The 26094-nt window shown below is 35.6% G+C and overlaps 1 protein-coding gene across 1 annotated transcript in view; it reads left to right on the forward strand.

Moving 5' to 3' along the window:
• The window catches only part of PARD3 (par-3 family cell polarity regulator), a 492108-nt gene that overhangs the window by 361019 nt on the left and 104995 nt on the right, over nt 1–26094 (forward strand). Inside the window, exons 7-9 of the mRNA XM_032237658.1 lie at nt 1657–1740; nt 12564–12689; nt 14907–15283. Coding sequence (XP_032093549.1) covers nt 1657–1740; nt 12564–12689; nt 14907–15283 — 587 coding nt within the window. The remainder of the gene's footprint in view (nt 1–1656; nt 1741–12563; nt 12690–14906; nt 15284–26094) is intronic.

Genomic DNA, 26094 nt, shown 5'->3' on the forward strand with positions numbered 1-26094 from the left:
AGCTGCTTTTGAGATGTTTCTTATGTTTAAAAATTAATTTGTATTGCTGCATTCGGAGTAAGAGTTATCATTCAGATATGCCAAGATAACTGTTTAGCTTACTGAAAATTCCAAAGGTTGGGATGCGGAATATAGTTTAGTTTCTGATTGCAAAAGAAAAGCTGACCATACATTCTTAAAACAGTTTAATGAAAAAATACATAAATTACAAATGTATTGGAATTAACAATATGTAAATAAAATTTCTATATGAATGATACAAAGATTTTCATATAGAAATTTTAATTATTTGAATGATAATTTGGTTATTGCAAAAAGGTAAAAATGCAACTTCTAAGAAGTTGGCTGCATCCTGATCGTGTCTTATGTAGCTAAGTTTATATCAATGTATGGTTATACATGTCGCATGTGATTGCATATAAGTACTCATCCATTAATATGCAATCCAGATTTCACGGTATTAAAAAAAATGAAGCTAATACCAATATTCAGCCAAGGAGAGCGCAGACTGCACACAGAATTTCATTATTTTATCATCCCTGTTACAAAATTGGGTAATAAAAACATCTGATGAAAACAAACTATTTCAAAGAAGCTTTGAAAATAATGTGTTAAATTGAGTAGTTGTACATGAAATGAAAGCAAATGAATTTATATTATATGTATTTTGATGTACACTGCATAAGAATTTGCCAAATAATATTATAGTTGAATGGAAATTATAGTTGAATGGAATATGTTGTTTTACAAATCTAGATGTATTCATAAATTACAATTGTTTAGCTTTCATAAATTTGAGCTAAAAATAGTTTAGAAGAGTGTCAGAATTTGCAGACAGTTGGAAATTGTCTGCTATGTTGGTGATGTGTGAGAACTTGTCAGTGAATGTTAAGCATACCAGGGCAAAAAACAGTTTTGCATTATGGTTTGAACATTGCATTTGCAAATTCAGTCACTGATTTGATTCTTATAGGACTATTAAAGTGATTATGGGGAATTATTGAATTGAGTGCATATTATTCTGATAATTCTCAATTTGATGGTTAAGTTCAGATTGATCTACAGTGTTACATAGGATCAGTTTTTAAAAAAAACAAACATGTGGTTTGAAAGGGATCAATTCATCCTGGTTTTTAATATTAATTAAGGATGACTATTTATGTTTTAATTAAAGTACCAAAGGACTGAGAGATTTATATTATCAACTCTTGAGTTATAAAATTTGGAAATAATTATAGTGGTAATTAAGCTAAAACAATATTTATCTTATTTTAAAAGTTATTTATGGAAACATACTGGAAAACAAAAAGAAATGGAACTTTCTGTTTTCTTTAAAACAAATTGATTTAGTCTTGTTTTGACACCTAATTCCTAGAAAAGTAATCTCTATAAGTAAACCTATTTAATTATTGGACATAATACAATTTGTATATTGGCTTATGATTATACAAATGCATTTTGCTTGAAATAACTAATGAAATTATTATTTTTTCATGCTGTCAGATTATTACTGAGGTATGTAGGAATCAATGTTGTTTTTATCTATACTAATTTTCAAATATCTGTGTGTTCGTTTTTGAGTTTGTGTTTTTGTAGAAGTGTATTTGTCATTTTTTGGTCCATGTTCACGTTCCTTCATTCATCATTATCTCATAGTGATATGGTGAAGCTCGTTGAAGTTTCCAATGATGGCGGACCTTTGGGGATCCATGTAGTTCCTTTCAGTGCTCGAAGCGGAAGGTAATGTATCGTATAGGTTTTTAATTGATTTATTTTCTTAGATATGTTGGTTTCTGTTTTTATCTGGTTGATTGATTTGTAGGTTGGTTGGTTGATTGACTGCCCATTTCCAGAACAATTATGGACAGCTTATTTTTTTATAAGAAGACTGTATATATTTGAAATAGAAACGTGATTCTTTCACCAGAAAATCTTACTGACTGATTCCTAAGAAATCTTTTCTGAATACAGCTCAGTTAGTCAAGATGAAAATACTAGAACTTAGTTCTAATTTTTATATATATAATATATAAATTAGAATTAGGTTCTATCATTTTATGTATTCTGTCCTAATATGAAACTGGATTGCAAAAATGTAACTTATTTCTGTCACAGCCTCATAAAAAGTTTCTAGTGTTTCATCTTAGTCTGATAATTAGAAATGGTTTTTGCTAGTTGCAAGACTTTAATTTATAGACTAGCAGCATTTGAAATCATGACAGCATTCTGTGGGTAGTTTTTCACTCAAACATGGAAGGAAAAAAAATTCACAGTCAAGGTAGTGTTAAATAAAGTTAGTTATATAAAATATAGCACATATTTTTGATTTGTTGCTGAACATGAGTGTATTATATTGCACCACATCCCCCCCAAAAAAAAAACAAGAAAAAAACAGGTGATGGGTAAAATGAATATATTACCAATAATGGCCCTAAGCCATATTCTGTCAGGGAGCTGAATTAAAATATCAATGCTTACTCTATTGAGATAGAATTCCGGTATTCAGGTTCTGTGATTAAATGTACTTGGAAAATTAAATGAGCCATGATACACATATGATTCTGTGCCAAAATTTGCAAGTTTGTGATATAAAGTCCAATTCTGACACTTCTTCAGTAATGTAAGTAATTGAAAAGAATAAATTACCATTAGCAGAGAAAAAATTGCATTTACAGTATATTTAACATCATCCTGGTGGGAAAAGTCCAAACATACATTTATAAATAGAATCCTGGATTGTAAACTGATTTGATTCTGTGTTTTGACTAGTGACATAACTATCAAGAATTTCACTTTAAATTGATTAAAAGGCAATGTCATTGTAGAGGGAATATATTTTATTTGCTTTTTAAAATTCTTGATAAATAGAATACTTTTGTTCCACAGAACGTTTTGATTATGATATAAAAATAATTCATTCTGGGCATTCATTTAAATATTATGCTGAAATAAAAATACAGCATCATGAGGTACTCTGAAAAATGCTGAGAATTTTCTTACAGTAGCTTTCTGTGAAAAATTAGGAGAGAACATCAAATGCAGCTATACTTTTATTTCTTTATTAGATTAAAAAAAAATATTTTAAAAATAACCAAAGTCAGCAAATATGCATAATTCCCCTTCCTTCTCCTATTTTCCCTACAATAATGACAACCCTGTGAGGTGAATTGGACCGAAGGAAAATGACTGGCACAAAATTGCTCAGTTGGCTTTCATGCCTAAGGTGAGACTAGAAATCCCTGGCTCCTGATTTTTAGGCCGGCACCCTAACCACTAAACCAAACTGGCTCATTGAATAGTCTCTCTTTATTTCAGAATTTCAAGTCAAGTGATGGTTTCCACAGTTGTTAAAATGCTTTGATCAGAAAGAAGCGCTTAGAAAGAAGTATTTAATTTTCTCTTTACTTGTGAGCAATTCAGAAACATATGACAGTAGCTGCAGTTTATATCTTTAGAATAACGTGAAGCAATAAAAAGACCCAGTATACTCTATGCCCTTTTTTTCAAGATTAAGGCAGCTTATTTCTGTAAAATATGAAACAATCTTTTTTACAACAAAGAGAAGGTATAATTTGGTCAAATATCTTTTATTTCAGTCATGGATCCTCCATGGATCCTGATATGTTATCTTGTAGAACTGTAGGCCTCAACCTTTTTGGCACCAATGCCTGGTTTTGTGGAAGACAAGTTTTCCACAGCCTAGAAGGGGATTATTTGGTTTTGCTTGCTCACCCACTGCTCACCTCCACCCGTGTGGCCTGGTGAAGGGTAATATTCAGTTGGTTCAGACCGGTTCACCCACCCCGGTTCCAAAACATCCTATGTAGCCTCATTTTTGATGCCGCGTGCATCCGTGCATGCCCCACACATGAACAAAGCACATGCGCAGAAGGCCACACACATTTACGGAAGGTGCATGTGCTGCGAGCGTGCATGCACACCCTCATAGTTGAGAACCAGTGGTAAACCTAAATGAATCCCATTGCTTGGCCTGGTTCCTAAAAGGCCATGGACCAGTACCGGTCTGTGGTCCTGGAGTTGGGGACCCTTACTGTGTAATATGAGTTCTTAAGTTTGTTACACAGCCTCTGCAATTTTTGCTGTTTTATCAGTGGAACTTTGTGTTTTGTGCCTCATGCTGCTATAAAAGCTACATAAATCAGGTTGTGACATTGTAGAAAGCGAAAATATTAACTTCTGTGAGAGGATCTCATAATTTCTTTATAGAGCAGATATTCTGATACATTTAAGCACACATCTCAGTGACACTTTATTGACACTAGCATTAAAATAAAAAAGTATTTTACAAGATTTTTAAAACCCCTTTCAGGAAATAGCCAGTAACAATGCAGCTTTGTAGGACAGGAGATTAGAAATGAAATAAAAGCTTTGTGTGTTATCCTTGCTCTGTCCATTAATTGTTGGGACTATCCCAATTCTATGAAGTATTGTAGTTGTCACAGACAGAACAGTATTAAAGGATAATGTATTTTATTCCTTGCTAATATTTTTTATCATATATTAGGAAATAAAAAAATATATTAAATGCACAATGTTTGGATTAATCACGTACTATCTTATCAGTACGTGTCAGCCTAAATATTACAATGCTAATCTGGTAATTCCATGATTTTTTTGGAAGTGAAATTCTACTTATCATTCTTACCATTCACTGATATTGTTAAATATGGATAATGGGATCAATAAATGAACAATGAGTTTTAGGAGATAGAGCCTCCCATTGTCTGAGTTTAAAATCTAAGCAGAATGCGTCTGGTTAATATTTGGATAAAAGACATTCTGGGAATATCAGGGATTAGGGTAGATTGGGAGATTTAAAATTGCTTCTGCATTTTTTCCACAAAACATGATAAATTTTTCTATATAGTCTTTGGAGGCAGAGTTCAAATAAAGAGAAGCTGTACATTTTGCAAGTTATTTATTTCTTTGGAATATTATTCTTTCTTAGCAATTTATATCCATTCCTTCTTTTACTAATTATATTACAAATTATCTCATCACATGTATACTCTCGTTGGTGAATACCATGCTTCTTTTTCAAGTTACCTTGGCATACTTTCACCTTAGTTGGAACAGTTGAAATGATAGACATTTGTCTAGATCAAGGGTGTCCAACTTTTTGGATTTCCTAGGTCTCATTGAATGAAGATAACTTGGCTTGTTGGCCACAGATTGGACATGTCTGGTCTAGATAAAAGTTAGGTCGGAACTCTGTGGCTTTTTACATGATTTGGCCATTGAGTCAACAAGAATCAAACAGCAGAAAAATGTCAGCTGCAAAATAATAAAAAGGAGATGTAGAATTTTAAGTGAAACATTGATTTCATTGAATACTCAATTTAAATAATTGAAATTAGAATTGATAGAAAAACATGTACAGTTAGACCAAAAAAAACCAGTGTCAGTTGGACATTTCCCGCTGAAATCAATCCTGAAGATTCCACTTACTCATGTAAATATTTTTATGCGATACATTTGTATGCATTTATGTTCATATATCTAATATATATACTTCATACTTGCTAGAAATCATAATGCCAAAAGAACAGAGAAATGGAGAAATAGGAGAAATGTTTCCCTCTATTGCTCCCTGTTTGTTAAATACTAAGATGGAGAACAGGGAAATGACAAAAAAAGAACCTTATAATCCCATTAAGATTCAATGGCAGACGGATTATATGAGGTTTTCAGGAACAAACATGGAAAACTGAGACCCAAGTGAACTAATTTAAAATATTTATTATTTTTAACTTTTGCAAGATCAAAAAAACCTTCAGATTTTTATGAGAGTTTCCCAGATAACATAAGGTCTTGGGTAGGAGGTTGGACTAGAAGATCTCCAAGGCCCTCTTTGCCTTATGATTTTATAATTCTATGAATTCTATGAATACTCAAGCTTCCTAACTTCCTAACATTGACATAAATTCTTGATAGAATATTATAAATTCCTGCTTAGTGTAACAGGTTAATTCTTCTTTTTTAAATAACTCTCCATTGGAAATTAGTTAAGTACTGCAATCTAACTACTTAGAAGTGGATTGATAGAATTGAATACATGCAGTTTATAGTGGTATGGTAGTGATGGCCAATCAAATAGGCTTCAAGAAGATCAGATATCAATGTATTGTTCAGACATAAGGAATCATCCTATGCGTGTGTGTGTGCGTGTGTGCGTGGGTGTGTGTGTGGGTGTGTATACATTTATTGAGGAATCATATTTTTATTTCCTTGTGAACAAATTCACATTTGTCTGTATTATTGTATAATTGTTTCTTGATCAGGGCTCTTATTGAAGTGCTAAAAGGTTTTACAAAATACAAGCTTTTATAATACTTTGAAATTTGAGTATAAAGGAATCTTACATTAGAATCTTAAAATTAAATTAAATTTAAATTAGAATCTTAAAAGAACTGTGGATAGTAGTGATTCTAGGCAGCAATGCATTCTTAGGGAATTTTCATTTAAAGTTATTATCCTGGTATATTTTGTTTGGCCGACATGTGATATGCTTATATGTGAGTTGTGAGATTTTTGTTAGAGTAGGAATCTACAACTTGATCACAAATACCACTTGAGGATTCACTGGATGGCTTGATGACTACAAGGCCGAATCTTTTCATACATTAATACAAAGTCTCTTGTGAGTAAAAAATGAATAAAAAGCTAGTGGATTTTGTTAAATAAATTTATTGGAAGAAAATAATCATCATCACCACCATTGCTACGTAACAAGGCTGCAAAACAAAGCCATTTTTTTCAATAGCCTCTAATTGGCATTATTTTCATTAACCAGAACACCACTATATAGAGCTTTGGTAAAGCCACTCTTGGAATACTGCATTTAGTTTTGGTTGCCATGACGTAAAAAAGATGTTGAGACTCTAGAAAGAGTACAGAGAAGAACAACAAAGATGATTAGGGGACTGCAAGGTAAAACATACGAAGAATGGTGGCAGGAACTGGGTATGTCTAGTTTGATGCAAAGAAGAACTGATGATGACATGATAGCAGTGTTCCAATATCTCAGGGGTTGCCCCAAAGAAGAAGGAGTCAAGCTATTCTCCAAAGCACCTGAGGATAGGACAAGAAGCAATGGGTGGAAACTAATCAAGGAGAGAAGCAACATAGAACTAAGGACAAACTTCCTGACAGTTAGCATAATTAATCAATGGAACAACTTGCCTCCTGAAGATGTGAATGCTCCAACACTTTTAAGAAGATGTTGGATAACCATTCGTCTGAAGTAGTGTAGGGTTTCCGGCTTAAGCGGGGATTGGACTGGAAGACCTTCAAGATCTCTTCCAACTCTGTTGTTCTATAAGTACTTAGTTTCTTTTCCTGTGATTTGTAATTTCTCCCCACTCACCGCAAGGTCATATCCAGAGTTGCCTGAATCCCTTTTTACCCCTTCTACCTAATGGACATGATTGGACAGAAAGAAAGTTGTTGCAAGTTTATAAATAAAGCACAACATATTTAATATATTCTTAAGTTTACGGTTAAGTGTACCATTCACATGCACCTGAAAAATTCAGAGATTAATTCTTCCATCAATGCCTTTTCACTTGCTTTATTAGTTTGATTATATAAATAAAATAAACTCTGCCACATATGCTAGCATTCCTCTTGTATATTTAAATTGTAATCAGTGATAAATCTGGAAATAATCAGCTAATGTATTATTGATGTCTCAAATTGCTTGCATTAATATGCACTATTGCTTTGAATATTTGAATGACCCCAACTGTCACCCAGCTGTGTGAAGAAAGTAATGTATCCTAATAACATTAGGCAGTGCAAATGCCTCAATCTATAAGGAAGATTATTCTAGGTACATCAAAGTGTAGTTCTCCCTATTTCCTGTATGTCGTATGTGCTGAAACAGATGTCTCTCTGACTAAACTTGAGCATAATTGAATCGACGTAACTGTAACAACATAGTCCATTTTAATTTAAAAAAAATTCTTCCCACCTTTTAAAATAAAATAACCTGTGCATAAAAGGAAACTTTAAAAAAAAATAGAGCAATAAATATTTAAAATCAATTCAGACTCTCTGTTCCTTACATCCTGTACTCTTTCTCCTCTCTGCTTCATATATTCGTTTTTCCTCTTGCAGTCAGGGTCATTAATATAATTTACTTGTACAATCTAACTCATTCTCCAAGTAGGTGGAGACATCATCCAGGCATGGGGTATGACTCCGTCAGGATCCAATACAAATGGGTCTACAAGTATTAAAGACACGTCCACGAGACTCCTCCTCAGAAATAGACTCAGTTGATCCTTTGATTAGCTGTGTCTCCATATCTCTCCTTGCTAATTAATTCCTTTCTCTCTAAAATTCCTTCAAAATCTTTCCAAAAATTCTCCAATTGGTTTTCTCTCAAATTGTGCTCAATTGGCACTACTCTTTTGCTCATTTAGGGCATTGCAGCCTCTAGGAGGCTTTTGCCTTTCTCTGCCTTGGCTGCTTCAGCAGCGAAGAGCGTTGGCGGCCAGTCTATAATGCTTTCCCTCAGGCTCCCATCTCTCACCGTTGCCGCTCTGCCTGAAAAACGATCTCTCCCTGGCCTGTTATACACCAAAAGTATAGTTGAAATTTGTTGAACTCATTTTCTGTGTTCTTACAGACAGTTAAACACCTAGCAATTTGAACAGGCTGTTTGCTGTTTTTAACTTTGCTTTTAACTTTTTTTTTTTTGTGGCTTTGTCTTTGGTTTGTTCATGATTAAGGGCATTGTGCAAACTCTGAAAAGTTGGTTAATTCAGCAACCAAGTTGGATTTTCCCCTTGAGTGTATTAACACAAGTTTGCATTGCATGCTAGCAACAATTTAGCCATATTGAAACCAGTGTGAAATTAAAACATTTCTTAGAAGTTTAATTAATTTTAAAAGGGACTACGAGCATTTAATTTTGTCTGGCTCTAAGCTAATATTTTTAAATGAATAAATCTATAATTGACAAACGTGGTGTAAAGTCTCTAAAAGTATTAAGAAATGGAGCTGGGAAAATACAGAAATCTTATTTATTTTATTTTATTTATTGGAATTTGTCAAACAAAAATGAGAACAAGAATAGGAGAATTAAAATACAATGACAGGGACAATAGGCACGTTACTGTATTTATGCACACACACCCTCTACTCACCACTTAAGTATGAAATACGCTCCACGGAAGTCAATTTATGACAGAAACTGAAAATTTGTAGCTGAAATAAGGTTGGGAATTCCAGACTTTGACATTTCTATTACAGAAATCATGTATTTTACAGTCAGGTTTAGAACGATTTACATTGGGTCTAAAGCAGTTGCTTGTATGCATATTATTGCGATTAAAACAGAAAAAGTCATTTACAGGTAAAACATTACTACTTATAATTTTGTATGCGATACCTAGGTCTGACCACAAGTGACACAACTCTAAATTATCCAAACTGAGCATTTTGAGCCTAGTAGCATATTGTGAACAGAAGTGTGCAAGACTTTTCTTGTAAAGAACTTCTGAACCCACTCGATTGTACTGATATCAGATATTTTGTGGAAATTCCAAACAGTTGAATAATACTCTAAAATTGGTCTAACATGTTTTATAACCTCTCATTAGCAATACAATGTTTCCAGAAAAAAAACTTAACAAAATTAAGTTAACAGCTCTTAATGCTTTTTTAGCAACACTGTTACAATGAGCTTGGAGCATAGATTGCCAGAGATAAGTACACCTGGGTCCTTAACAAAGTGAAGATCATCTGCTAGATCATTGCCACCTAGCTTATACTTGACATTCTGATTATGTTTACCAATATGTAAGACAGAGCATTTATTAATCAAAATTTGAAGTTGCCAAATAAATGTCCGTCCAGACACCTAGTTGAGATCACTTTGCAAAACAACAGAATTATGTACAGAATTGAATAATTTTATGTCATCTAAGTAATTTAAGAGTAGAAAGAGATAACATACTGTGTAATTTTGCTTGGAAGGGTCAAGGACGAACTTTTATTAGGATTCCTGGATACTGGCTGCATTGAGGATTTTAAAATTGTTGGGGAGTTTGGGAATTATAGGCTATGAAGGAAACTGAGTTCATGAGATTTGGTTGCTTTCTCCAGCAGAAGCATTTCCCCAAGTTTCGGCATTAAGACTTATTTTTTTATGGTTGGTTTACAAAAGAGAAATGTATCTGAAATATAAATTTGAATATAACTAAACATAAATTAGAAGAGACCAGTGAAATTTGACTCTGTTCAGGGGATATGTTAATTGAAGCACCTCTATCTGTTGAGTTTCTCCTCTTGGGCAAACAAGTGAATGGACATTCTACTTCTCCCTTAGTAATTAATAATATTGTTAAAGCACTTTAAATTTTTTAGTCAACTAAAATGGCTACCAACTCACAAATTTTGATTCCCAGTAGCTGTCATAGCATTTAAAAACAGTAAACAAAATAACCGATGAACATAAAAAACACACACTCAAAATATGACCTTTCCTAACAAGTTGTGGCCAATCATCACAGCAGCCGAATCAGGTGAGAAGGAGGCATGGGAGTCAGGTCCAGCATCAAGGCAATCGGAGAGCTCCAAGGAAAAGAGGGAACGGAGCTGCCAGAGATAGAGGTTGAGCCTGGGCTGCCCATCAGCCCTCAGATGGAGAGTCAACAGTCAAGGCCTGGAGGTGGCTGATGAGGAAGGGAACAGCTGGGTCCAGTGACTGTTTTCGGATGCACAGAAGACAAAGAAGAGGAGAGCAATGGAAATCTATGGGCCAATCTTTGCTGCTAGCAAAGCTCCACGCTAGCTCTGGGGATAAAAGGCGGGAGGCAGAGCTGAATAGGTGTGGCAGACAACTATTTATCTCCCTGCTGGACAGACTTGTTAGCCTGTCTCTGTGTGTGTGTGTGTGTGTGTGTGTGTGTGTGTGTGAGAGAGAGAGAGAGAGAGAGACAGAGAGAGAGAGAGAGACAGAGAGAGAGAGACACAGAGAGAGAGAGAGACAGAGAGACTTTTTGCCGGGGCAGTTGGCATTCCTAATAAAGGTCATATTTATTTAACTACACAGGGTTTCTCGTGTTTGGGAGCTGGGTGAGAACATAACATCTAAACAAAATTTGCTTTTCTGTAACTTAAATCGGGGGTCCCCAACCCCCAGGTCATGGCCTACTACTGGGGCCTGAGTCCTTCAGAACTGGTCTGCAGAAGTGCCAGGCAAGAGCATGCCCATGTCTTGAACACATCCCCCACTTGCCCAAGCAGCCAGCAAGCATGGATTTGCATACTCCATTTGCATGAGTGGCGGGTGCCTTGTCCACTGCTTCTGCAAATAGAGCTGTGCGCGCTTATCCGCTGCTTGCCAGGAACCATCCCTTCTCCCTGTCCCAACCAGGGCTGCAAAGCTGGAAAGGTTTATTACTTAGATCATAATTCTCAAATCCATTATTTTCAGAATAGAATTTCTTTTTCTAAAGTGACATGTACATATTATGATCCAAGTAACATGTTATAAAAATGAATAAATAGAAATGTGTCTCACACACAGTAATTGTATCAACACCTCACTGCCACAACAAACTGGGTTGTGCAGCAATTTCAATGAGAAGGCAAAATGCTGCTTCAGAATCAATGTTCCCCCTAATTTTTTTTCAGTGTGTGCGGAAAAGTATAGTGTTTGAGTGGCACATTTTCATGCCTGAGCACTTGACTTTTTTTAGCCATTTATTGGCCTCTTTACTGAAAATATATCATATTCACATTATTTTAATTAAGAAAAAGTTACCTAACGTAAAAAAAAAGTTTTCAAAATGTTTACAGATTGATTGATTTTCTCTATTATCTTTACATGAATTATAGTCAATAGCAATAGCAATAGCAGTTAGACTTATATATCGCTTCATAGGGCTTTCAGCCCTCTCTAAGCAGTTTACAGAGTCAGCATATCGCCCCCACAGTCTGGGTCCTCATTTCACCCACCTCGGAAGGATGGAAGGCTGAGTCAACCTTGAGCCGGTGAGATTAGAACCGCTGAACTGCAGATAACAGTCAGCTGAAGTGGCCTGCAGTACTGCACCCTAACCACTGTGCCACCTTGGCTCAAGTTGATTATTCTATGGTTACCTGGATTGTCCCTTTTCCGCTGGCTGAAAATAGTGTACCTGGCACATCTTCCACTCTATAGGAGTTCTCAATAATTTAGGCATCTCTTCTGATATGACTAGGAAGATGGGAAATGAAATAAAAAATACTTAATGCACAGAAGCCATAGAAATGATTAGTGATAGTACATAGCACCTATGAATTCTTTCACACACATTACAAATCATTTGAGTGGGCTTTGTGCTGACAAACATTCTTGCACTCATCCTATAAAATGTCTACTGTACAGTTAATTTATGGTAATCACTTTGAACTGTGATCTGAGACAGCTGATTTTAAAGGACAGTGGGGACACTTTAACATTAGGATGGGGTGTATACTTTTTTGTAAATTCTAAGTGCACCTTGAGAGCAATTGCCTATCTAATAATAGCTTATGTTTTGTTCCAGAACTTTAGGCCTATTGGTAAAGAGACTGGAGAAAGGTGGTAAAGCGGAACAAGAAAATCTTTTTCATGAAAATGACTGCATTGTTAAAATTAACGATGGGGACCTTCGAAATAGAAGATTTGAGCAGTAAGTGCATAATATTTATCTGTGTGTCATGTTTGTGTTTTTCTTGACCTCGAACTCCAAGGTAGAAGCAATTTATAAAGGAAAAACAATTTTCTACAAGGCTTTGCTTTCACTGGATCATTTTGCTTTGGTCTTTTCTCTACTATGGCTATTATCTTCAGTGTATCAACTTGTATATAAGAAAAGGAAAGCATTGTTTTGGTTAATCATTATGTTTACTTGTTAAAGAAAATGTGCAATTTTGTATTCAAAATATACTTATGTTATCTACTAAGTGCCATAATCAGTAAAACTAGAATAAAATGCAAGTTTAGAAGAGCATTGGAGCTTGATAGGAACCAATATTCTCTCCCCCCCTCCCCCAAAAAATCCTGGTAAAATGTTATAGTTGGCTTGGATATTTTAATGAAAATTAAAGTAAATGAAAAAAAAATAGGGTGCTATCCAACAAAAAGAAATTCAATGGTGAAAAAAAGTAAGGTTCTACATTTAGGCGAGGAAAAACAAAATGCACAGGTACAATATATATGGTACCTTGCTCAATAGTGGTGACTGTGAGAGGGATCTTGGAGTCCTAGTGGACAATCACTTAAACATGGATTCCAAGATCCCTTGTGGATAATCACTTAAATATGAGCCAGCAGTATGTTGCAGCTGCCAAAATAGCCAACACAGTTCTAGTATGCATAAACAGAGGGATAGAATCAAGATCTACTTTAGAATGCCTTGGTAAGGCCATACTTGGAATACTGCGATCCAGTTTCGGTCGCCACAAAAGATGTGGAGACTCTAGAAAGAGTGCAGAGAAGAACAACAAAGATGATTAGGGGACTCGAGGATAAAACATATAAAGAACGGTTGCTGCAACTGGATATGTCTAGTTTTATGAAAAGAAGGACTACGGGTGACATGATAGCAATGTTCCGATATTGCTGAGGCTGCGACAAAAAGAGAGTCAAGCTGTTCTCCAAAGCTCCTGAGGGTAGAACAGAAGCAATGGGTGGAAACTAATCAAGGAGAGAAGCAACTTAGAACTAAGGAGAAACTTCCTGACAGTTAGAACAATTAATCAGTGGAACAACTTGCCTCCAGAAGTTGTAAATCCTCCAACACTGGAAGTTTTTAAGAAGACATTAGATAACCATTTGTCTGAAATGGTGTAGGGTTTCCTGCCTAAGCAGGAGGTTGGATTAGAAGACCTCTAAGGTCTCTTCCAATTCTGTTATTATATTCTATTCTAAATGCATAGTTTATTAGTTAATGCACACTTTTAAAAGAAGAAATAGTGTTTTTGTGTGATCAGATTATGTTGCAAAGAAAACTAAACAATTATCGTCCTTATAAGGGGTAGACATAAAAGCTTCCCCCATTTTGACAGCTTTTTTGTGTTCTAGAATTTTTCCAAATATAGAGCATATGTTTTATAAAACAGAGAATTCTAGTTTGTATTCAGAATCTCTCATGAGTACAGTATTATGAATTGTTGCTCAAAACAGTGGATTTTTTTGCATGCGTATTTTGCAATAACACTAGTACATAAACATATAGAGTTTACTGTTGTAGCCTATGCTAAACTCTTGAGTGGATCTTGGGATCACTGCTCCACATACTATTTTTCAGTTATATGAGATCTACAATCTTCTGGAAGAAAAAAAAAATAGATGTACAGGCTTATTCAAATAATACCTTCTAATCACTATTGCATACAAATTTATGTCACTAAACACAACTGATTCAGAAAGAATCATTAAAATAATGGAAAAATCATTTTATATGGCTTGTGATTCTGAGTAAACTGAAAATGGTAGCTTTACAGTTTAATACATTATTTTGAAATATGCTGGATGGACATCATGCAGAGTAACTCCATATGTTTGTTGATTAACAGTATTTTGTTTTAAATATCTTGGTGAGAAGAATTGTCAAAATTGCAGTTTTATGCTATTTTTTAACATTACAACCAGGATCTCAAGAATTATAACACGGTTATTTTAGCTAGTAGAAATAGAAAAAAATAGTCCTAAGAATAATATAATTGAGAAACAAAAGGCATTTGTGAATAGATCATTCCAAGAAATATCATTTTGAGTTTACAGTTCAGTTAGAACAATATGTCTGTCATTTTATAATGTCTAATTAACATCAGTAATTATGCTTGTAATATCTACTAGTCTGCCAGTCTTAATTTGTTAATTTTCCATTCGTTTTAAAACCTAGAGCACAGCATATGTTCCGTCAAGCCATGCGTACACCCATCATTTGGTTCCACGTGGTTCCTGCTGCAAGAAAACAACAATATATCAAGCTGTCCCAAAGTGAAAAGAATGCTTACCATTCCAGCCGTTTTAGTCCTGATTCTCAGTATCAAGACAGTAAGGGTATTGACCACTCTGGACTTCACACTTTACAAAAAATACCCCAAGTGAGCAATCAAGGTGATGCGTTGGACTCTTACTCACAACTACCTCATAATGTGAATTCAGGAAAACCACCTTTGGGTCTGTCATCAACACCACAGAAAGTTCATACGGCTTTGAACTCTGGCTATAATACCAAAAGGATAGGGAAGCGTCTTAAAATACAGTTAAGGAAAGGTAAGTTTATTGTTTCTGTATTTACATTTATGGGACGGATACAAGTATATATTGACAGAGATAATCTTAGGACCTAGAATTTCCCAATAGAGGAAAAGTTGAAAATGGTCAATTTTCTAACTGCCCTAAACAAGAGAAAATGCAAGGAAGGGTTTTTTTCCAACCTGAGAAGGACAGAAGAAGTAGGCAGTGAGCTAAGAGAATGTAAGAAGATATTGCAACTTCTACTGACTAGCAATAATTAGCTATTTAGTGGTTTCTACCTTGGCATATTAATAATGATTACTTACTAGCTGTACTGTGTTGATTGACTGGAACATTTCAGCCAAGTTCAAGTTCCATTTCATATATTAACAAGACTTTTTTTGCATAGCTGTCACAGGGGGCTTTTATTATGCTTTAATTATGATCTAATTAAAGATCATTGTATTCTTTTTTTCATGCAGACTTATCTTTTTTCTTGTGAGCAACCAGCTTTCTCTTTTCTAGTTCCTGAATGTTAAGCTAAACAAACTTGAGTGATATAAAGTTGAGTTGGAGTGTGCTTATGTGCTTGCGCGCATGCATAAACGTGTGTGTGTGTGTGTGTGTGTGGCATTTGTGCTGATAAATAAATAAAGGGAGACTAGTATAGATCTATTTCAAGCTATTTAGCTCTCATCAGCTAGCCATATCCTTATTGGGAATTGAACTAGCTGATGAGATCTAAATAGCTTGAAATAGGTCTATACTAGTCTCCCTTTATTTATCAGCACAAATGCAACATAAATGTAACAAAAGCAACATTAAAAAATGGCTTTCTGCCTGGATGGCTCCTAGGGTGATCCGAAAGACAGAAAAGGGAAGCAGTATGCTCCCTCTCATATTTGGGCATGTAAGAATCTTAAACGGAAAAAGATCCAAATACAACAAGACCAGCATACATACACCCGTGAAAATCTACGCGAAAACACACACACACACACACAAACACACACACATACCAGTGGTGGTTTCCGGGTGTGCACCATGTGCATGCAGTGCGTGTGTGCGTACCCACCACCCGTGACACTCCAGCTACTCGGTGGAACATTGCACAGGTGCCGTATGCTCCATGTACAGGTGCAAATGCCCTGGTCAGCTCAAATAGAGGTAAGGAGAGCGCGCGGGTGGGCCCTCCAGAGCACTGTACCGGAACTGTACCTGGTGCTCCCAGCAGGCACCGGTACACCCATACCGGGGCGTACCGGTCGTATTCCCCCCACACTATATTTTATTATATACATTGTATATAATTAATATTATATACATTGTGTGTGTGTGTGTGTGTATGCCTATTTGTGTGTGTGTGTGTGTGTATGTGTATGTGTGTGTGTGTATGTATATAATAGCTATAATATAGCTATTGATAGCTATTGATATATAGCTATTGATTGTGTACAAAATTACTTAAGCTCACCAGTTTAATATGATATCATCGTGGTTGGAGAAACATCATTCCTAACTGAATGAATAATCCTGTGGTTACAATTATAAATTTAGTCACTATGGAGATTTACCAGTTTTTCAGCTGTAATAGATAAGGAGAAAGTCAATTAAAACACTGCAGGGACATTGTGCAAGATTCTGATTTTCAATAATTGAAATCCCAATCTTGTAATTTATATAATTGCAACAGAAATTTAAACTTAGTAATGGACTAAACACATTTTACATCTCTTGAGTATACATAACTGTAGTACAAATAGATGTGGAGCAGTGTAGAACTTCATTAAATTAAATGAGGCCAGCCTTTGAAGACTTCAATAGCCAATTTAGAATAAATTACTGAACTACTCTCTAACTAGGGCCAGTCCTAATAAAAACATGCCAGATTTGAAGAAACCACAGTGCAGATGACCAGTTTCTGGATATTGTTCCAATAGCTGATAAATATATTTCAACATCTTTTGTGACATATATGTTTTGACATATATTGATGTTTATATCTACCATATATTATGATACCAGCAAAGATCTTTTTTCTGGTGCTTGCTTTATGAGTTAGATGGGTAAAACCATGGAACAGTGTTTTGAAAATAAACGTTCTCTTCAGAGATCCATTCAGTTACATTTTTTTCTTTATTACATTGTCACACAATTTTATCATCCATGCTCAGTTCTGATCAATTTAATTTTACTAAACTTTAATTCACACAGTCTATACCTGTGATGGCGAACCTTTTTGGCACTGGGTACCAAAAAGGGAGTGTGTGTGCGGCACCAAGTGCCTAAAATTGAGCACTTCACGCACTTTCTTTGCTCTTTGTGCACACTCTCCAGAAAAAGGAGTTGCCCAGGGGGCATGTGCACGCAAGAAAATGAACTTCCAGTTTGTGGCACGGGCACACACTGGCACACACAGCAAAACCTCCTGTCAATGCCGTGCATGCTCACATGCTGATCAGCTGGCCGGCGCACTTACTCATGCCAGAAAACGGAAGACCACTTCCTCCCATTTCCAGCACTGCTTCACGCACAAAGGTAATGCATGCCAGAATCCCGGAAGGGGAACGGGCGATGCCACGCATGCCAGGTGACATGTCTCCACGTGTCACTTCGGGAATGTGTGCCATAGGTTCACCATCACGGGTCTATACAGAATCAACTATATATAATCTTTAAATTAAAGATTCCCCTCATTCTGTATCTGGTAGTGCAATTGAAAGAACTGCTCATTGGTCAGTTCATTCATTCTTTCATTTGATTGAAACAAACAATATGTTAAAACAGTTAATGATATTTATATAGTTACTTACCAAGCACATCTTAATTATATTAAAGTAACCAAAATATATTTACGATCCCCCAAGGATAGTCACAACTTTTGAGCACCCCTAATATTGAGTAACCCTGAATGCTTCTGGGCAGTTGCAACTATTTTAAACAAAATCCCAAAAACATCAGCCTATGGGCTGCTTGCAACCCTACCAAGCAGCATTGTGTGGCCCAGTGGTATTTTTTTTAAAGTCAATACATTCACCAGCATTGCCCTGAAAGCTGTCTTGCTGATTGTCTTCAATGCCTCCAGCTGTTGTTGTTTTGTAGCCATTAAACAATTGATTGGTGTCCCAGATATTTCTTTGAGACCGGCAGGGATTTTCCATTGATCAGTACACCCATTTCTCTCCTATATGTTGTGCAGGCCTGATCTAGAACATAACTGCAGTGTTGTATATTATACAACTTAGCAATCAGAATGTGCGATGCGAGTAAATACTTTCACTCTTTATAGCAGCTGGTCCCCTTCCAACGTAGCTAAAGTTCATTCTCTGTAGAACTATGCCCTGTGCCATAATTCTCATTTGATTGCACTAAAAAAAAAATCTACATGTGGTATCACAAATGAAGAATAGCCTTACTTAAAATAGCCCAAAGTGAACAGTCCTTTTTTAAATAAAGGATATCATAATACAACAGACCTTAAGGAAGCCTGACCTGTTATTTAACTAGTAGCAGTTACTTTACCATCATTAGGTTAAAATGTCCTTGTTTTTGTATCTATGTATTTTATATGGAGGGAGGGGAGAGGGGGAGGGGGAGGGGGAGGGCAGAGAAAGAGGGAATGAGAATTGTCATCTTCTTGAAATTCTTTTCATATTTAACCATTCAATTTCAAACTGTTATGTAAAGAGAAGTATACTTAGTATGCTGTATAAGAGTCCTTATTAAAGCTCTATTTTTGCAAGCTGTAGAAGCTGTATTGTCTAAAATGACAAAATGGGATACTCTTGCAATAATTGTGCTTACTTCCATTATAATTTCTTAATATTTATTGCCATTTTGGCATTTTCAAATAACCTGATCTTTCCTAGGAATTAGTTATTTAATAAAGTTAGAAGAGAAGGTCAGTAATATGCTTCTGTCAATGGAGAATGTTTGTTGGCTTTTTCTAAATGAAAATTGATATCTATTTATCTTTTGTTAAAGGTCGGGCCTTGAACATCTAGCATACAGATTTAGCAGTTATTGGTGATGTTCTAATATGACTGGGATTTTGCAGTTCTGCCAGTCTTTGTAGCTCATATAATTTAAGGTCAATTCTTGCAGACACTTCCACAAGTGCAATGCTTTCCTTATATACTACAGTATTGAACCCATAGATCTTAAAACATCACGCATGAAGTGGATTGAGACTGATGTAAAAATGAGTCCGTGTCAATCATTTTGAGTGGCACTGTGAACACTGAATGTAACATAAAGCACAGTATGAAAGAGAGAAAGATGTGGGGGATGGAGAAACACGTTGGACAATGCAATAGTACCAAAAAGTATACTTTTGGCCATATGTAGATCTTCAAAATTGCTAGAGTTTTTGGAAATGTATTTGTATATTATTTATTTCATTCTTTACATTTATTATAACCACCCACTCCAGCAGATCCACTACTTGTTCGTGAACAAAGAGACATAATCATATGGCTGATGTTTGCATATTTAAAACTTCGTATACTGTACCAGAAAACATATGAGAAGTAGTTTCACATCTAAGACCCATAAAGGATTATCTGTATTAATCTTTTCCCATCAAGCAGGTGGCATTTTATAAACTGCAGTGCTGAGCTTAGTGGTAAAAATAAGTAGCTATATTGTTGTAGTATTTAAGCAGGGTGAAAATGGTCCATCTTTCCAGTTAAAGGACCATTTCTGATTGCATTTCTAGAGGACATATCCTTTGAAAGGCATTGTACAGAATGGCTCATATTCTCTCAACAATTCCAGCAAATACTTGTGTAATTATTTTGATTGCACATGCAGCTGCAGAACTTTCATTTTCAGATGACCAGTTCAAGATTCTAACTGGTCATTTTCAGACACAATTATTGTGATTGCCTACATGCAATTCCAAAATGTGGATCACCAGTAAAAAAAGGATTTGAAAAGCACAGCATCTTAGTAGTTTTGCAAAGGGTGTAATTAAAGAAAACATTTACTTAGCCTTGATCCATGTGATATTGCAAAACTTCCCTGAATAATGGTTTGCATATAATGGACTTCTAATGAAACATAGTAAACAATGTCATTTGTGTTTGATGAACAATTCACTAAAATCAGAGTGGGATTGCACCTTATTGGGAAAAACAGCAAGGAACAAGTAGGCCTGTAATCAGCTTGCCATCATTGCTCTATTTTTGTGTGACATTCCTACAGTTTTTCTTTTTGTTACAAACATCATGAGACATTTATTTCACAGTTGAAAAACAGCGAACTTGTGTATGATAACAGAGAACTTAGATCCTTAATTTTTCTATATGCTCCCTATTATAACAGAAAACATAATTTAAATGATCAAAACCTTTAAATACAGACAGCAGAGATCCCCAAAATTGTTGCAAATCATAATTTTAAAAAGTACAGAAAGGGGAAAGTATATATACATGATTAAAGTGCATTGATATATTTAACTTCTAGAATAAGCCAATAAAATAAAATTTAGTTTTAATATCCTGATTCAATCCACTACTTTGTGGAAGGCAGCCTTGAAATTGTCACTCAAAGACAACTGCAGTTCTTAAACAGGAATATAGATAAGCAACACAGAAACACAGAAAACAGATGTCATAAATGGACCCAGTAGTCTATTGAGCCTATCCTTTGAATTGTGTTTGATTGTTTTAGTTTTGTTTTCAATTTAGTTATTTTTTTCTTATTATTTTTATTTTGTGTAAAAAACATTATCAGATAAACATATATTTATCCCAAACATGTTTAAACTTAGTTACTGAAAATTGATTAATTGGTTCCAAACTTCCACTACTCTTTCTGTTAGGTAATATTTTCTAACATTACTTTTGAACTTTATGTCTGTCACTTTGAGGAATGCCCCTGGGTTCTTGATTTTTTTCTTAATATTGAAAATACTGTCTTCTAGAACCTTATTCACATCCTTAATATATTTAAAGGTTTTAACCATTGTGACCCCTCTCCTTTCTGTCTTCCAAGCTGTACATACTCCAAACTCTCCTGGTATGTGTTATCCTTCATACCTTACACCATAATGTCCCATCTTCCCTTATACACCCATACAATCCCCAATTTTATTTGTGCTGCTGATGGCCCCATTAGAAATTGAGTTGTTTCTAATATACTTGTTATTTCCCTTAAGCAGTAGTATAAAATTTCGTCTTAGAAGATAATGTTCTCAATTGCTGCGTTACACTGAGTAAGTTACATTATTATTATAGTAAAGATGATAGGTAATGCTCATTTAGCATGCTTTAACAACTCAGTCACTAAATGAAGTGGTTGCTAAGTGAAACTGCAACTATGCTTATGATCTTATTTTAGTTTTCCTTCACTTTACACATGTGCAAAGTAGTAATTATGGGACTTGATGCAAAGTTACATTTTCATTACCATCACAACTGCAAAAGGTCACTAAACAAGGGAGTCACTAAATTAGGATTACCTGTGTTATTACTACTTTAAACAAACTTTATTGTAAAAGAGGTGTTCATTATGAAAATTGATCCTAATATCAAATATGTTGCCCATTTCTAAATCTAGTATTACTTTTTTTAAAAAACATAATTTTATACTTTTTATAAAAATAGTAAAATGAATATAAAATAAACCTGTAGAAAAAAGTAAAAAAGGAATAAAAGTAGAGGAAAAAATAAAACAAAAGAGTAAGAAAAAAGAAATATTTAAAGAAGTGACTTCCAATCTTCTTCAAAAGTATAAAAAAACCTAATTCATCATCTATTGTTACACACAATTATGTTCTTTTTCCATAACCCATCCCTTATCCATACACATTAATAGTTTAACATTTTACTCTTAGGATTAGGAAATTGTTCATAAACGTTTGGCCCCAAATTTATAGAAATATTTTTCATTTTAACCTTAATGAAACAAACCAACTTTGTACTCCTTAATTTTTTCATATTGAGCCATGATGGCACAGTGGTTAGAATGCAGTATTGCAGGCTGCTTCTGCTGAATGCTGTCTGCCAGCAATTCAGCAGTTCGATTCTTACCAGCTGAAGGTGATCTTAGCCTTCCAACCTTCAGAGATCAGTAAAATGAGTACCCAGATTGTTGGGGTCAATATGCTAACTCTGTAAACTGCTTAGACGGCTGTGAAGCGATGTGTAACTCTAAGTGCTATTGCTATTTTGTTTCTAACAATTTTAATCTTCAATTCATTTTAATGCTATTGTAGGATTTGTTTTTCAATTTTTCTTTTTTCCCATACAGAAGACTTCTTCAAGTCTTTAACCAACTTCTTTTGTAAGTTCATTAACAAGTTTCTTTGGAGGTCAGTCTTTTGGGTTTTCTTTGTATTTCCGCTGTAATTGTTTTCTCAGTCTTTTAATTCCCCTCTGCCTTTTTTTTTTTAAATTTTCAAGCATTTCTGCAAACTCTTTTGTGTTCATCTTTGACACAATAGTACTGGTCGTAATGAAATGTCCTCCTATTCATTCTGACATAACTTCTTTCATTAGTCAATTTTGCAAATAAATAGATTATTGTGGGATGCACCAACTATGTTCATACATATTACTTTTGCTCAAATATGAACATTACTCATGAATATTAAATAAGGAGGATTTTAGAGTTAATAGTCCTTTGTGTATTCTTCCTTATCTTGTCTTATTCCAATAATAATTTTTATAATGCATTATTATTATTGTCATCAATGTGAGTGAGCTTTTGCATACAAGCCAATTTAAAAATATTCTAAACAAGCAAATAATTACAAAAAAATAGAATTAGAATTAAAGAAAATAATCACTTGTATTTCTCTGTCCAAAGGCAGATATTTCCCCTCTGAATTATCCATTGCTAAAGTACAAATGGTTTAAACTCTGGAATTTGATTTTAAATGCTTTCAATTCTGTTTTGGCAGCGTGAGTAGCATTATGAGATAAATCAAGGAGCACAACAAAGGACACCGTGTCTTTAGACAATTAATAGTGGTTTATATATACATATATACAGACATATACATGACAGATAAATTCCTTACCCCACAGCTACAGACACAAGGAGAGAAATGAGATACACAAGAAGCACGAGAAACACCATCTAATGACCACATATATATAGACACCTCTTAAAAGGGTAAATGACTTGTGTGTATCCCACCAGAATCTTAAAGAGGCTTTGCCTGTATTGCTGAATCAACCACATTGCATCAACTTCCGGTTTACAGCTTACAACCTTACATCAGCTGGCAGCTACTAAATCCTCATTACCGCACACTCCCCCCATTTAAAGCTGTACATCTGATAATCCAAATGCTCTGAAATAATCTTTATACTTTTCAACAGTTAGAGGTTTTGTTAACATTGATTCCAATTTCTGGCTGATTGTTTCAATCTGTATATGGCTTTATTCAATCTATATACGTATCCAGGCGTTTCACTTTCATAACCTGGAGTTTGGGCCATATATATCTCTTCTGCTAAGTCAGCATTCAAATAACTAGTAGAAATACCAAAATGATACATAGCATATTTATATGAAGCTGCTAATGCTATTGCTAGCCTTATGGTTTCACTTTTACAGTTTACAGCTTATTTGGTTTACAGATTACAACCTTACATCAGTTGGCAGCTATCAAATCCTCATTACCTGACAAATTCTGAACACATCTTTTTTTTAAAGACTTACCTTCTTCATAAATACACATATTTTGAGAATGCCTCACTATCTGTATGTTTACTAATCAAATCTTTAAAGTAGGGAATCTAATTAAAATTCCACTACTTCTATCCAGAATTATTAGGAATAGGAATAGGAATAAGTTTATTTATAGGCCGCCCTTTTCCCTGAGGGGACTCAGGGCGGCTAACAACTTATAGGGAGGGGGATACAAACAGTAACATATAACATAACACATAATTAAAAAGTAAACAACATTCATTCAACATTCGGGTGGGGGCGGATCAAATCTTTACCCCCAGGCCTGGCGGGATAGCCAGTTCTTGAGGGCTGCGCGGAAGGTCTGAAGGGTGGTGAGGGTACGAATCTCCACGGGGAGATCGTTCCAGAGGGTCGGAGCTGCCACTGAAAAGGCTCTCCTCCGCGTAGTAGCCAGCCGGCACTGGCTGGCAGATGGCACTTGGAGGAGGCCTAATCTATGAGATCTAATCGGTCTCGAGGAGGTAATCGGCAGGAGGCGGTCTCCCAAGTACCCAGATCCACTACCATGAAGGGCTTTATAGGTGGTAAGAAGCACCTTGAAGCGCACACGGAGATCAACAGGTAGCCAGCGCAGCTCGCGGAGGATAGGTGTTATGTGGGTGAACCGAGGTGCACCCACAATCACTCTCGCGGCCGCATTCTGGACTAGCTGAAGTCGCCGGATTATTCCACTACTTCTATCCAGAATTATTTCTGTCCATAGCAAACCATAATGTTTGATTTAGATACGAAGAGGAAAAAAAAATGCAAGAAACTGAAGATATTAAGCAATCAATTCATGATTTAGGTGAAACCTCTGGGAGGTCTCAGCATACAAAGTAAGAATAAAATTAATTAAACCCAAAGCTGCAAAGAACATTCATTGCAGAAAACTGTCGCTTTTTATTGTTCACAAGCACTTAAGTCAAAAGATGAAAACTTTGGAGGGGCCTCAGCTAATTCCACATGGGAGACTAAAGGAGATAATAGTCTCTGAATGTTGTATAAGGTTCCTTTCTGCTTAAACCCAAGCGGAAAGAGAAAACAAAGGGAACTTTTTAAATGAACAATCTGTTTTTCAAAATGTCTGCTGGGCATGTGGACAGCAACAGCAGTTAAACACTAGGCATGTATGTCTGTATGTACATATATCCCTTCTTACCCTATGGGTGTTATGCGTCTTGGGTCCTGTACCAGAGATCTCTTGGGGGGTTTGTGGGTTCTATGCAATATTTTTGTTGTTCCTAATGTTGCTCTCTTCTGGACAGAGAACTCCAGTGGTGTTGGGAATCTGTTGGAGCCACTCTCCCAGCTTAGTAATCACAGCAGTGAATGGTCCTACCACCAATGGAATCACTTTGCTTTTTTTTTTGTTTCAAACATCCTCTACAGTTCCACCTTCAGGCCCTGGTACTCCTCTACTTTCTCATGCTCTTTTTTTTCTGATGTTCCTATCACTCAGTACTGCTACATCTATCACCACCACTGACTTCTAGTCTATTTCTACTACATAGTGCCTGGTTAATTGGCCACTACTTGCCTATCTATCTGAACCTGGAAGTTCTACAGCAGGGGTATCAACCTCGTGGCTCGCGAGCTGCATGCGTCATGCACTGACCACCCCATGCTTAGTGAAAGGGGGGGGGAGTCATGATATGTCAATGTGACACTTCAAGTTTGACATCTCTTTTTTACAGGATGCTTGCCCTGTTGTTCCCTACAACATTCTGTGCAATCTTCCACCTGGACTTGAGAGGGTCTAGTCCATTCACTTGCAGATATTGCTATATGCAATACCATCTGCTTCGATGTACAGATCATATGATCCTCAATTTATGACCATTCATTCAGGGGCTATTTCAAATTATGAACAGTGCAGAAAGAAAAGAGTTGTTACCACTGCCCAAAGTTACAGCCATTGCAATGGCTCTGTAGTCACATGATCAAATTCAGAAACCAGGTAATGGGCCCAACGTTATGACTATTGGGGGAGGGGCTGAAACTCCCCTCCTGCCTGTCCCACCAGGATGTGCAAAGCTTCTGCAGCCTTGGAAATCCTGCTCTGCTTCCTGTTACTTCTCCCTTCTTCTTTCTGGCCAGAAAGCTAGTGAACCTGATGTTTCTATTCTTCAGAAAAATACATTCATTAACTTTCTATGCAG

This window comes from Thamnophis elegans, chromosome Z (genome assembly GCF_009769535.1).
Source record: "Thamnophis elegans isolate rThaEle1 chromosome Z, rThaEle1.pri, whole genome shotgun sequence".
NCBI lineage: Eukaryota > Metazoa > Chordata > Lepidosauria > Squamata > Colubridae > Thamnophis > Thamnophis elegans.